Source organism: Channa argus, chromosome 22 (genome assembly GCF_033026475.1).
Source record: "Channa argus isolate prfri chromosome 22, Channa argus male v1.0, whole genome shotgun sequence".
NCBI lineage: Eukaryota > Metazoa > Chordata > Actinopteri > Anabantiformes > Channidae > Channa > Channa argus.
The window spans coordinates 12,452,752-12,466,538 of NC_090218.1; the positions used below are offsets into that span (position 1 = coordinate 12,452,752).

The 13,787-nt window shown below is 42.9% G+C and overlaps 6 protein-coding genes across 6 annotated transcripts; all 6 read right to left on the bottom strand.

Annotated features, from left to right (window-relative positions):
• Positions 1-227: 227 nt before the first annotated feature.
• On the bottom strand, positions 228-1,036 carry LOC137108081 (histone H1-like). The gene has a single exon (XM_067492363.1). The coding sequence runs from the start codon at positions 992-994 to the stop codon at positions 356-358; it is 639 nt and encodes a 212-aa protein (XP_067348464.1). The 5' UTR covers positions 995-1,036; the 3' UTR covers positions 228-355.
• A 1,643-nt stretch (positions 1,037-2,679) lies between these two features.
• On the bottom strand, positions 2,680-3,659 carry LOC137108084 (histone H2B 1/2-like). Its single transcript, XM_067492366.1, has one exon. It carries the CDS (start codon positions 3,601-3,603, stop codon positions 3,232-3,234), a length of 372 nt encoding a protein of 123 aa, XP_067348467.1. The 5' UTR covers positions 3,604-3,659; the 3' UTR covers positions 2,680-3,231.
• Positions 3,660-8,396: 4,737 nt separating this feature from the next.
• On the bottom strand, positions 8,397-8,921 carry LOC137108133 (histone H3). Its single transcript, XM_067492465.1, has one exon. The coding sequence runs from the start codon at positions 8,870-8,872 to the stop codon at positions 8,462-8,464; it is 411 nt and encodes a 136-aa protein (XP_067348566.1). The 5' UTR covers positions 8,873-8,921; the 3' UTR covers positions 8,397-8,461.
• A 1,268-nt stretch (positions 8,922-10,189) lies between these two features.
• LOC137108135 (histone H2B 1/2-like) lies at positions 10,190-10,677 on the bottom strand. The gene has a single exon (XM_067492467.1). It carries the CDS (start codon positions 10,634-10,636, stop codon positions 10,265-10,267), a length of 372 nt encoding a protein of 123 aa, XP_067348568.1. The 5' UTR covers positions 10,637-10,677; the 3' UTR covers positions 10,190-10,264.
• A 109-nt stretch (positions 10,678-10,786) lies between these two features.
• On the bottom strand, positions 10,787-12,579 carry LOC137108136 (histone H4). Its single transcript, XM_067492468.1, has one exon. It carries the CDS (start codon positions 12,420-12,422, stop codon positions 12,111-12,113), a length of 312 nt encoding a protein of 103 aa, XP_067348569.1. The 5' UTR covers positions 12,423-12,579; the 3' UTR covers positions 10,787-12,110.
• Positions 12,580-13,082: 503 nt separating this feature from the next.
• Positions 13,083-13,622, bottom strand: LOC137108134 (histone H2A-like). The gene has a single exon (XM_067492466.1). It carries the CDS (start codon positions 13,604-13,606, stop codon positions 13,223-13,225), a length of 384 nt encoding a protein of 127 aa, XP_067348567.1. The 5' UTR covers positions 13,607-13,622; the 3' UTR covers positions 13,083-13,222.
• Between the last annotated feature and the right edge of the window lie 165 nt (positions 13,623-13,787).

The window sequence follows — 13,787 nt, forward strand, 5'->3', positions numbered from 1 at the left end:
TGTTAATCTTCAATCCTCCAATTTGCACTGAGCCAATAGTTTTACTGCAAAAGTTGAATGTTGAGATTGATTCATATTGTGATTTTCTGTGTTTTCACTTTTTGATTGCTGAAATTTATACTGTGACACCATCAGGTGTTTGAAGTGTGACACTGATGCTCGTTGTTCCAGAAGCTGATGAGGAAAAATAAAATGTGATTATTCAGCAACACATCATGTCTCACTGTGACTTTGTATTGTTGTATATATTTCACAGAGATATTAAAGATGCTAATGAAATAAGGAAGAAGCTCTTTGTTGAACATGTGTTGGCTCTTAAAAGAGCCTTTGTTGAGAGAGTGAGGCCGAGCTCCGCTCACTTCTTCTTGGGAGCGGCTTTCTTGGCTTTGGGCTTGGCCGCCTTCTTAGCGGGGGCCTTCTTGGCGGCCGGGGCCTTCTTGGCCGCCGGGGCCTTCTTCAGCACCTTCTTGGGGCTCTTGGCGGCCTTCTTGGGGCTCTTTGTTGCCTTCTTGGGGGCCGCTGCGGGCTTCTTGACCTTCTTGGGGGATTTCTTAGCGGCTGCTGCCGGCTTCTTAGCTGCCGCTGCTTTGGGCTTTTTAGCGGCGGCGGCGGCGGGTTTCTTGGCGGCGGCGGGCTTCTTGGCTTTAGGAGCGGCTTTCTTGACTGGCTTCTTGGCCTTGGCTTCGGAATTCTTGTTGATCTTGAAGGATCCGGAGGCTCCGGTGCCCTTGGTCTGGAGCAGGGTTCCCTTGGTGACCAGGTTCTTGATGGCGGTCTTGACGCGGGCCTTGTTCTTGTCCACATCGTAGCCTCCGGCAGCCAGAGACTTCTTGAGGGCGGCAGCGGACACGCCGCTCCGCTCCTTGGACGCGGCCACGGCTTGAACGATGAGCTCGCCCACGCTGGGCCCGCTCTTCTTGGGCTTGGTGGCCTTCTTTTTGACGGCTTTGGCCGGAGCAGGGGCCGGAGCTGCAGCTGGAGCGACTTCTGCCATGTTGTCGTGTGACTAGTTTCCTCTGACGAGTTTAGGAAAACTCGGGGCGGGAGCTGCACTTAAACACAGCATGAGAACCGTGCAGACTCAAGCAGTCCGGGCTCCTCTGGGTGCTGTGAACACCGGGACACTTGTGTTTTCTCTGCACCGACAAAAGCGTTAAAAATCCCCGGAGGAGAAGCGCTGAAGGCTGCAGGTGAAGGGAGCCGAGAGCGGACATGTGTGTCTTCAGATCCGGATCATGTGGGGTTCGGATGCTCGCTGCCTTTTGTCTGTGGAGCCTCCAAACGTCACCGCTTCCCCGCTGAAACCAGCGCTGGTCACAGGGTTTTCTCACTCTTTTCGCTCCAAAAATGATTTAAAATGGGTTCAAACTTCACCAAAAGCCGTTTTCCCACTGGGCCACATGTTTATTGTGGGACTGCAATTAAAACCAAACATCTGTTGATGAGACTTTTGTACCAAAGTGAACTTATTGTGGACTCAGCTAACACACTGATCAGGCTTGTGGCTCAGTGGAGCCACAATTCCCCTCAGGACTGTGGACAAGTTGGAATAAACGGCTTTTCAGTAAATAGTAAATATTTTATTTAAATATTTATCATATTTACAGGAGAATTGTTCTAAATGTAACAAACAAGTTTCACACTGATCAATATATAGTTGACTAATAGAGACATTAGATAAACAGCAGCTGCTAATTACTTCAAACTGGAAGAACCAAAAGTAGTTTGTTACTAAAGGAACTGAGGAAAAAGTTATTCACATATTTAGTTCAAATGATCAAAAGATCAAATAGACAATTTAACCAAAATATGCCTGAACAACGAGCCACAGTTGAGTTTATACTTAACAAGTTTCTAGTTGTTCACAGACCATAAACTGAAACAAATCACGGTGAATGTCCGATTTGTTCAGGAAGACACAGTTATTTGTTAGAAATATTAGTAAACAATTTAATATTAATTGGAAATGCCGTTTTATTATTTTAGATTCAAAACAAACAACTTAAGTCAAATAATGTTCACAGTTGAACTGAGGATCCAACTTCCTGCATCAGACCTGAGACCTGATCTGGTCCCAGTTAAACATCTCGTCACAGGGACATTTATTATTTGACTGCTCATGAAATAGTATAGAAAAAATATTGAATTTGCACCTTTTTAGACCATTTGACCAATTGCAGCACTGATTTAGGATAATGGTCCAGTTTCCTCAGTTTTATCATCCATGAAAGTCCATTAGACGGCAAGAAACCAAACTGAAGACCTTGTCTTTTATCCAAAGCGACTTACAAGTGAAGTACAAGGCAGCAAACATGAAGTCGAGGAGAAAACATCAAAGCAAAGTCCTGTCAGAACAGTGTTTACACTTTATGAGATGCAAGTGCAAGAAAGAGCAGAATATATTTATATTTATTTTAATAGATTCAAAAGGTCCGTTTTCAGACGTGTTTTCTCATTTTGTTGAATGAGGTTGCTGTGCAGAGTTTAATGTGGAGACCAGCTGTAACCGCTTGTGTTGCTGGTCTCTGCTCATCCCACACACATCAACAGTGCTGAACAAAACCAGTTCCCATTGACTGCTGCCCTAAAAACCTACAGGCAACAAACAAACAGTGTCTTTATTGGACCTGGGGTGAGACAGAATTAATTCATTCAAGAATTGGGGTCAATTTGAGAAAGAAAATCACAACTGCAATTTATTTTTGTAGTATAGTGGATAAACATCAGTTCTTAATCTGAAGTCATCTTCACCCTTATATCAGATGGTTTATGAAGGTTTGTGGGAGTTAATTCATGAATGTTAGAAGAGAAGGAAGTTGTTCAGTCCAAAGTGAAGTGGCTTTTTAAAACAGCAGCTGTGGTGGACGATGGAGCAGACAGGTGAAATCTTCTGTGTCTACATTTTCAAAGTTCTCATACTCACTTATTTGACACGCTATTATGATAAACAAGCAAAAATTAATTATCACAGACTCCATTTTCTCCCTCTGAAGTCAGTTTCTACTACAACAACTCATTTAAGTTCTAATACTTGTAACTGAGGCAGATGAAGCAGATGCTGATGTGAGTGAAGCTGAATGAGCCTCAGCTCTTCATGAACTACAAGTGACAGTTGCTCCATAGCTGCTATTAAACGCAGCAACAGAAACATGAAGGCTGTGCTCTCTGTCCGAGTGGGCGGCTCTGAAAAGAGCCTTTGGGTTTGGATGGAAGCAGCAGCAGCGGAGCTGGTTACTTGGAGCTGGTGTACTTGGTGACGGCCTTGGTGCCCTCGGACACGGCGTGCTTGGCCAGCTCACCGGGCAGCAGCAGCCTGACGGCGGTCTGGATCTCCCTGGAGGTGATGGTGGAGCGCTTGTTGTAGTGAGCCAGACGGGAGGACTCGCCGGCGATGCGCTCGAAGATGTCGCTGACGAACGAATTCATGATGCTCATGGCCTTGGAGGAGATGCCGGTGTCGGGGTGGACCTGCTTCAGGACCTTGTACACGTAGATGGCGTAGCTCTCCCTCCTGGTCTTCCTCTTCTTCTTGCCGGTTTTGGTGGCGCTCTTGGAGACGGCTTTCTTGGAGCCTTTCTTCGGGGCTTTCACTGGATCAGGCATGTTGTCGTTCTCTGAGAGTCTCTAACAGATGTGTGACAACTCAGTCGGCTGCTCTATTTATATCCGCTTATGCAAAGTCACACTGTGCTGTTGCTCCTACAAGATTGGCTGAGCTTTAAACGTGACCGAGCATGCGCGAAAGAAAAACGTCTTTTCCCTCCAATACAAATCGTTTCTGCTGTTTTTATTTCACAATCTGGAGATTTCCCGTGTATATATGTTTTTATTGTAATACGTGGACACGTCTGTGGGACACTAATGTCATTTAAGCTATTTAATAATTGTAATGGGTCAATCTAGACAATTTTCTGTGTTATATTCTGTTTTGATAGGCAACAATTACACAACAGCTTCAACAATTACAGTAAAACCTCAAAGCTACATTTCTCCAAAAAGTAGTCAGAATAATTCTTCAGACTATAGATTGTCCTTGATTAATGAAGGCTTCCATATGGAGAAAGTTTTGGAAGAGATTTCTGAGTCAACATTAACGCACTGGTTGTGGTTTCACCTCATTATTCAGTGGCGTGACACCTGTAAGCATTTGTGTCGGTTTTACTAGAAGTGGAGTGTTGCATGACTTTAGAATTGATTTTAAAATCATACCATGTAGGCTCTGAGATTTTCCTTAAATTATGGTTTAGTTGTCAACTGTTCTTTAATTTTACTTGTCACTCGGGTTGATAGAGAAACATTTGAAGCAAGTTTTCAATTTCACTGTAGTAAAACAAGCAGATGATGATTCACTGTAGTGAACAGGACACTTCAGATTTAAAGTCTTCAGATGTAAACTAACTGAAATAGTTTGTGATTTCACCTTATAACTAAGTGCAGTGTAGCCCGAAAACTCTGATTTCATATTTAAATATACAGTTTTCTGCAGGTATTTAGCTTTCAGTGAAGTTTCAGGTTTTCCTTAACCAATAATTAAGAATTTCTACAAATATGTTGAAACAGATATGCATCAGATTGAGTGATTGAACTGTAGCTGATGTGCTGTAATAAACAGGACTCGCTCTTCAGAGGATGTGTGCGGCTCTTAAAAGAGCCTTTGGGTTTTAGTTGTTGTGGATCAGGTTTAGCTGCCGAAGTCGTACAGAGTGCGTGTCTTGAGGGCGTGGAATTCATTTTTAAAAATCATACTATCGAAGCTGGAAAATGAGATTTTCCTTAATTCATGGTTTAGCTTTCTACTGGCCTTGGATTATATTGTAATTGGAGGTTGATAGAGAACATTTGAAGCACATGATGTTTCACTGTAGTAAACAGGAAAAAGTCTGGAGAACGTGGACACCAACTGGAGTGGTTTGTATTTTCAGCTCTTTGATAAGACTCAATATTAAGTGGAATGAGGCCTGAAAACTCTGAGGTTTCAAGTATGCGTGGTTGAACTGTAGCTGATCTACTGTTATAAACAGGACTCGCTCTTCACAGGATGTTGGCAGCTCTTAAAAGAGCCTTTGAATCTTGGCCAAGCACGTAGTGTCCGAGGGCATCAAGGCCGTCACCAGCTCCAAGTAACCAGCTCAGCTGCTGCTTCCATCCAAACCTGATTATTCGAATATACGAGGTCATTTAAGTTCATGACAGATGGGAATTCTGGTGTAATCAGGTGAGTTGAAGTAATATGAACCACTAAGGCTCCCTGATCAAAGTAAAACTACCACTGATACATCGCTTTTTAGGGTCCGTGTGGCTCTAACTACACACTGGATAATGGACGTTTGTCCTTTAAAGACGCTTTCTTCTTCACACTGAAATTACCTGAGAACTTGAAGTTTGTGGACAGATGTCAACACTGTGGCCCAAACATTTACACAATGTGGACTTAATAAGACCAAAAAACAAAAACAAACGAGTGGGGATCAGCTGAGACCAGAACCACTTATTATGTCATTAAACTGGAATAATAAAGGAAATGAGCTGAACAGGTATGTGCTGTTCTGTGTGGGGAACAAATAAAAATCATAGGTCATAATGACAAGATGTGTATGTCATAATTATGACTTTCTGTCTAATGGACTTTCATAGATGATAAAACTGAGGAAACTGGTCCATTATCCTAAATCAGTGCTGCAATTGGTCAAATGGCCTAAAAAGGTGCTAATTCAATATTTTTTCTATACTATTTCATGAGGAGTCAAATAATAAATGTCCCTGTGACGAGATGTTTAACTGGGACCAGATCAGGTCTCAGGTCTGATGCAGGAAGTTGTATCATCAGTTCAACTGTGAACATTATTTGACTTAAGTTGTTTGTTTTGAATCTGAAAGAATAAAACAACATTTCCAATGAATATTAAATTGTTTACTGATGTTTCTAACAAATAACTGTGTCTTCCTGAACAAACTGAACAGTCACCATGATTTGTTTCAGTTTATGGTCCGTGAACAACTAGAAACTTGTTAAGTATAAACTCAACTGTGTTTATGTCAATGGATTAAAGCTGAGCAATAAATGGAAAAATAATCCAGGTATAAAGTCTATGAAAGTGATTAATGAGCATTTAATAAATGGGTTTATATGCATAATGCTTAATCAATGAATGTTTTTTTAATTAATACATTTTGTATCTTGATATTATGAATTTGATTTGATTGCTGCAGGATGTTTTTTTCATATGTAGTGCAAGTGTTTAACTGCTAACGTGTGCAGTGCCATTTCAAACTGAGCTGGTGATGTCTGGAGGGAAGAAGGGAGCAAAAAAAGTGTAAATAAACATAGTCATGCAAAAAAAGAATCATCTAGACATTAAACATTACCACACAGATGTGTGCTCAGCCGCTCTCAAAGCTAAATCAGCTTTTCATAGAGAGATGGATGAATAAAATAAAAATGGGTTATAATCCCCAGAACATTTGTGGACAATCCAACATATCTGTGTCCTCATCCTCAGTGGGATGTCTGTGCAGCTCACTCGTGAGCTTCCCATGTCCTTTTGTCCTCTATCTACAGGACATGTCAGAGTTTTCCATAACTCAGTCAGTGACCGTCACTGTGCGTAATGATCGTCTGGGAGATTTGAAAAGAAGGTAAACAATCAACCATCAGAACAACACAGAGTGTGTGTGTGTGTGTGTGTGTGTGTGTGTCATAAGGTTTTTAGCTGCTTGGTCATTGTATTTAATTTGTTTCTTCAATAAAAAAAGAAAGTTCAGTATTTTCTTTACACAATAGAAATCTATATGATAAAAATCTGAAGAACTGATGTGATAAACATGATAATCAGTTTCACTGTGTAGATTGCTTTTAATACAAAATATATAAAATACAATGATAATTAATAAAGTAGAAACTCTTTCTTCCATTAGTATTAAAATTCCACGTAAATATGGAAAACATTGACCCTTGTTTGACTAAAAAATATTTTAAATAGTTATTATAATGTTTCTTTCCAATAAATGATTAAGATTAAATTTTATAAAACTCAATTTACCTTCACATGAGGATCATGTTACTTTTACTCTTAAAGCAGTGAAAACGAACTCCTCTCTGCACATTGAGGCCAGTTGATGTACAGTTTTTGTGTGATACCTCAAACCTCCTGTTCCTGTGTAACACAAGCAGAGGTGAAGACCCAGGACATCAGGTGGATGGAGGCAGTAAGCAGAGAGCTAGAAGGTGTCCGTCCTGTCTCAGCCTGTCTCTCTCAGCCCCAGTGGAATAGTAGCTCTTCCTGACGGATCCTTCACTCAACACATCTTGGCTCGAGGTGACAGTTTCCCTCTTTTGACTCTCCGGGAAACTGGACCAGGGTCCAAACAGCACTGAGATTTGCCTATAGGACCCCTGGTGCAAGCAGGTCTCTGTTGTTACCTGCAGGAAGACGGCTGAGGACAGACAGGCATAAATGAAAAGGAAAGGCAGACAGACAGGTGTGAGCGGGTGGACGTCCGGCTGTTGCAGCACCTGCAGACAGTTCAGGAGATTTAAGGCCCCGTTGCTGCTGGTTGTTGCTGAAACGTCGCTCAGTTACAGCAACTACACACACAAGTTCCCTATGGGATCAATAAAGTTGTTTGAATCTTGAATCACATACACGTTAAATTAAAAGCCGAAAACGGAGAGATCATTTTCAGTTTGAGGCTTTTTCCTTATAAACATTAAATCATATTAAAAATCACGTTATAGAACTCAGAAATAAAGCTCCAAAAGAACCAGGCTCGGTGTGGGCAAACATCTGGGCTGGACTGAGTGGAGAGAGAAGAGCATCAAGAAGCTGCAAACAACATCCTGGACAGGTTGGTGGAACCAGTACCTGCACACTGGAAACACATCCAGTGGTGACATAACTTAAAAAGAGCAGCTCAGTGTAAATCTCTGTGCTCCAATAGTGTTATCACCCAAGAATGTTCGATGTCTGAACTTTATACACAACACATATATACAAAACTCCAGCAGCATTTTCATACTGTTAATGTAAAACAAAACATGCAGGAGCCAAAACTGATTTAAACTGTTATTTCTGCTGTGGAGCCAACTTTATCACGAGTTTCTAGTCAAATGAGTCGTATGGAAGAGCAGCTGAATCTCTCAGGGTAATAATTCGCTGTACGACACAGTGATGTTGGCTCAGATTCAGATTTGAAGAGATGCAGCTACTAAATCTGAATCCAATCACGACAGCAGCTCATTAAAAAAAAAAAAATATATATATATATATATATATATATATATATATATATATATATATATATATATATATATATCTCTGGTGAATCATTTAACATTTGAGATCAAAACGTCAAACACTTATATGAAATATTAAGAAAACTCATGTGTAACAGAAACAGACTCTTCAGTTTGAGTGTGTGGCTCTGAAAAGAGCCGTTGTGGTGGGTTTTGGGTTGGACCCTCTTAAGCCCTCTCTCCGCGGATGCGGCGGGCCAGCTGGATGTCCTTGGGCATGATGGTGACCCTCTTGGCGTGGATGGCGCACAGGTTGGTGTCTTCGAACAGACCCACCAGATAAGCCTCGCTGGCCTCCTGCAGAGCCATGACGGCGGAGCTCTGGAAGCGCAGGTCGGTCTTGAAGTCCTGAGCGATTTCTCGGACCAGGCGCTGGAAGGGCAGCTTGCGGATCAGCAGCTCGGTGGACTTCTGGTAGCGACGGATCTCTCGGAGAGCCACGGTACCGGGCCTGTAACGGTGGGGCTTCTTGACTCCGCCGGTGGCCGGGGCGCTTTTCCGGGCGGCTTTGGTGGCCAACTGCTTCCTGGGAGCTTTGCCTCCGGTGGATTTACGGGCGGTTTGCTTAGTTCTTGCCATTTTCTCTTCTCAAGAGTTTCACCTCTGCTCAACAAGGAACAACTACTTTCTAACAACAGCGAACAGCGGCTTTATAAAGGGACCGCCGGTGCAATCTCGGCGCTGATTGGTCCAGATTTAGAGTTGCGCGCGCCCAAGCTAAACAACAATTGGACAAAACACATCTTAAATTTCAAAGTAGACCAATCGTGCCTGCCCTGCACAACGGCCTCTAAAGAAAAAAGAAAAGATTTCTACCTGATATCTTTATCTGAACTGTATGTACCACGTGGATTGAACCATGTGAATAGAAATTATTTTACTGTACAAACATGTACATCAAATAAAAGATAATTTATTTCCCAATAATTTTAAGAGTTTGGTTTTACACCATTTATATTTTTAAGACTGATGAGTCAATCAGAAGTCAGTTTATATCCATGTACAAGCTGTCACGCTTTGATCATTATCATTTTCACCAGAAAATAATTATTTCAGTGGCTTTTAATGTCCGTTTAGCACAGGTTTACTTTTCACAGATGATGCTATGTTGCACCACCCACCATGTGCAAGATCATGAAAACATGAACTTTATTCAGGGCCTGATGTTTTCAGCTGTAACAGCCAACTTTCCATAAACACAAAGAGACAATCTGTCTCACCTCAGTTCATATTCATGTACGCAACCATTAAAATAAATGCTGGTTACTCAGACTTGGTTCACTTCATAGTTTGAATCAGTATTTCAAAGGCACTGGCTTAGAAAGAAGTTGTTGTGCACCGAGATCGTTGGTTACTTATTGTAACCCCAGATTCTATAGGCGTAGCCCTCTAACAGCTATTGTGTTTATCCCTGCGCACGCGCAGTCATGAAGACTTAATTTTGCAACTCTCTCAGGTTCTCACACAAAGCATATAATAGTGTGATCTGAGTTCTGCTCCCAGTAAAACCGAATTATTACTTCGGCCGACTCGAGTGGGAGCAGTGGGGCCAACAGCTTAGAGGGCTACACCCTCTGTAGTGATCAACTAAGTACTTGATGTAACTCAATATTTTAGTGATATATGAGCTGCTTCTCTAAATCAAAAGACTAAGTGAGAATTCAGGAAAGTGTTTTGCCCCAAAACATGTAGTCTATCAACTATATAATTGCTCTGTGTGAGAGTCCAACAATTCAACTTTTGTAACATCTCAGTGATTTGAAGTGTTTAGGACAGAAAGCAGTTAAGTTTTACTTGGATCGGTTGACTTCACTACCACCTCAGAGCTAAACGCTCTTTTCCCCTCACTACCAGTTAGGAGCGTTGTTCCCATAAACACACACGCGGCTCACATGAAGGCTGTGCTCTCTGTTCGAGTGTGTGGCTCTGAAAAGAGCCTTTGGGTTTGGATGGAAGCAGCAGCGGAGCTGGTTACTTGGAGCTGGTGTACTTGGTGACGGCCTTGGTGCCCTCGGACACGGCGTGCTTGGCCAGCTCACCGGGCAGCAGCAGCCTGACGGCGGTCTGGATCTCCCTGGAGGTGATGGTGGAGCGCTTGTTGTAGTGAGCCAGACGGGAGGACTCGCCGGCGATGCGCTCGAAGATGTCGCTGACGAACGAGTTCATGATGCTCATGGCCTTGGAGGAGATGCCGGTGTCGGGGTGGACCTGCTTCAGGACCTTGTACACGTAGATGGCGTAGCTCTCCCTCCTGGTCTTCCTCTTCTTCTTGCCGGTTTTGGTGGCGCTCTTGGAGACGGCTTTCTTGGAGCCTTTCTTCGGGGCTTTCACTGGATCAGGCATGTTGTCGTTCTCTGAGAGTCTCCAACAGATGTGTGACAACTCAGTCGGCTGCTCTATTTATATCCGCTTATGCAAAGTCACACTGTGCTGTTGCTCCTACAAGATTGGCTGAGCTTTAAACGTGACCGAGCATGCGCAAAAGAAAAACGTCTTTTCCCTCCAAAACAAATCGTTTCTGCTGTTTTTATTTCACAATCTGCAGATTTCATATGTATTAATACAAGTTTTCATAATAACATTTAGATTTGAACTGTATGTGAGATGGTATTTTATTGTATTTTATTCGATGATATTAACTATTTTAGAATCATAATTTTCTCTAAATCTCTCACTGCCTCTATTTTCTGTCAGGTTCTGTTTTGGTAGGCAACAACTACACAAGGGCTTCAGCAGATACACTAAAAGTTCAGAGGCACATTTATTCCCCATACAAACTATAAATTGGCTTTGATTTCATAAGGTTCACATCAAGTAGCAGAGTCAACTATTATTCATAACTCTATTGCAACTGGACTATTATGTGGATTCACATCTCATCTCATCTATAAGAGCTCATTACTAAGTGGAGTGAGGCCTAAAGTGAATAACAGTGAGTGTGTGTTAATAGTATTTATAAGTGATGGTATGGGTCAAAATAAGAGAATATTTCTGACATTTATCTATATATACATAGATAAATGTCAGAAATATTCTGTTAAGCCATATCGTTACTCTAGATGGCATAAGTCTGACCTCCAGTATTGATGTGAGGAACCTTGGAGTTATTTTTGACCAGGATTTGTCCTTTACCTCACATATAAAACTACTCTCTAGAACAGCCTTCTTCCACCTACGGAACATTGCCAAAATTAGTAGCATCCTGTCTCAAAGTGATGCTGAAAAACTGGTCCATGCATTTGTTACTTCTTGGTTGGACAGTAACTCCCTGAAGCTGTGTGCAGCTACTGGTCCGACCAACCTGCCCGATGTTTTGTTGTTGCTTTTTCTTTTCTCTAGTGCCGCATACTTTCAGCTGGAACATTAATACTTTTAAAATGTAGCCTTTTGATGACGCCATCACACATTTGCCTTTGAAGTTTTTAAAACTAGCTTTGAAGTCTGTCTAATCAGAACTTAGGGAAAAAAGTTCCACTTCTTTCAGTTTCTCTGTGAAAATCCTCACAATGCGTTTCCTCTTTGGAAACACTTTTCTAGCTAAAATGTCTCAAGCAAAGTGAGACCACAGCAAGTTTATTCATCAAAATTAGTCAAACAATTATTATTATTATCACCCTCCAAAAAATATGTTTAAAGCAGCACAACGAGATCTCTAATTGATTCTGTCTGGTTAGCGTTTTTATACATTGTCCATTGAACCTAATTAGTGTGAAAGATCAACGTTAAACACTGTACTATACAATAAGCAGGACTCGCTCTCAGAGGATGTGTGCGGCTCTTAAAAGAGCCTTTGGGTTTTAGTTGTTATGGATCAGGTTTAGCTGCCGAAACCGTACAGGGTGCGACCCTGTCTCTTGAGGGCGTAGACCACGTCCATGGCGGTCACGGTCTTCCTCTTAGCGTGCTCGGTGTAGGTGACGGCATCACGGATCACGTTCTCCAGGAAAACCTTCAACACACCGCGAGTCTCCTCGTAGATCAGACCGGAGATTCGCTTGACTCCGCCACGACGAGCCAGACGGCGGATGGCGGGTTTGGTGATTCCCTGGATGTTGTCACGGAGAACTTTGCGGTGACGCTTGGCGCCTCCTTTCCCGAGTCCTTTGCCTCCTTTTCCTCTTCCGCTCATTTTCAACCGTTTGCTTTGCACGAACCAAGACGAATGGATGAAACTCTCCCCGGCAGCCGGTACTTATTAGAGGACAGGGGCGGAAGTTGCGCTGGGCGGAGCATAATTCAGCGCTGCTGAAAATGCGCCAAAGCTTTTTTTTTAAAATGACATCTGCTCTATTTCATAGAGGCTTCGCCCTCTAACAGCTGTCGTTGAGTTTATCCCCGCGCTCATTCGCAGTCGTTAAGAGTTTCTTTCCCGCCCGGCGCCTCAGCTCCACACACAAAGTATATAATACCGGTGTGGCCTGAGTTCTGCTCCCCTTTTTACTTTAGCGCCACCCGTCCTCTTTTCCAGGGTTTTTACTCCTGTTACTTTCTACTTTCAGAGCCATTCTCGAGCTGTAGGACCCGCTGCTCCCACCGGAGGCAATTGAAATAAAACTGCGTACTGGGCGCAGGACTCAGGTCGCCCTGGTAACCTACACTGTCACATTAACCTGGACTGTTTTCTAAACATGAAACTTCAAGGGAAAAGTCTGAACATGCGCATTATTTCAGCAGCAGAGGTTCTAACTAATGTAGGACCGCTTTTATACAGTATTAGTGTTTTATTCGCCTTAAGATGTAACATTGTTCAAGCAACATGTTCATTAAAATATATTTTAGAAGTTTCCCTAATTAGTTTAGTGCAGCTGAGGAATTAATATTTGGAGTTTTTCTCCAGAAAGTTTCCGGTTCAGACACGAGGAACTTAGCCCTTTAGTGAAGTGTGTGGCTCTGAAAAGAGCCGTTGTGGTGGTTGAAGCACGTCCCCGTTTACTTCTTGGCGGGTTTCTCGGTCTTCTTGGGCAGCAGCACCGCCTGGATGTTGGGCAACACGCCGCCCTGAGCGATGGTGACTCCTCCCAGCAGCTTGTTGAGCTCCTCGTCGTTGCGCACAGCCAGCTGCAGGTGACGGGGGATGATCCTGGTCTTCTTGTTGTCGCGGGCGGCGTTTCCAGCCAGCTCCAGGATCTCAGCGGTCAGGTACTCGAGAACAGCCGCCAGGTAGACGGGAGCTCCGGCTCCAACACGCTCAGCATAGTTGCCTTTACGCAGCAGCCTGTGGACACGACCGACTGGGAACTGGAGCCCAGCGCGGGAGGAGCGGGTCTTTGCCTTGGCTCTAGTCTTACCGGCGCCTTTACCACGTCCAGACATGTTGCTCTACAGACTAAGTTACAATAGTCAAAAGAATGAGGTAGCATGCGCCTAAACAAGCTTTATATACTTTATAAGCTGCTCGCTGATTGGTCACAGTGAGCGTTAGTATAATCCTCCAATCAGAATTGAGAGGCGTGTTCTCGCTCTGTACTTTCAAATTAAAAGGCGAAAGGAATCT

Excerpts from the sequence above, each read along its gene's own strand:
- LOC137108081 (XM_067492363.1), bottom strand. The coding sequence starts at position 994 with ATGGCAGAAGTCGCTCCAGCTGCAGCTCCGGCCCCTGCTCCGGCCAAA.
- LOC137108084 (XM_067492366.1), bottom strand. The coding sequence starts at position 3,603 with ATGCCTGATCCAGTGAAAGCCCCGAAGAAAGGCTCCAAGAAAGCCGTC.
- LOC137108133 (XM_067492465.1), bottom strand. The coding sequence starts at position 8,872 with ATGGCAAGAACTAAGCAAACCGCCCGTAAATCCACCGGAGGCAAAGCT.
- LOC137108135 (XM_067492467.1), bottom strand. The coding sequence starts at position 10,636 with ATGCCTGATCCAGTGAAAGCCCCGAAGAAAGGCTCCAAGAAAGCCGTC.
- LOC137108136 (XM_067492468.1), bottom strand. The coding sequence starts at position 12,422 with ATGAGCGGAAGAGGAAAAGGAGGCAAAGGACTCGGGAAAGGAGGCGCC.
- LOC137108134 (XM_067492466.1), bottom strand. The coding sequence starts at position 13,606 with ATGTCTGGACGTGGTAAAGGCGCCGGTAAGACTAGAGCCAAGGCAAAG.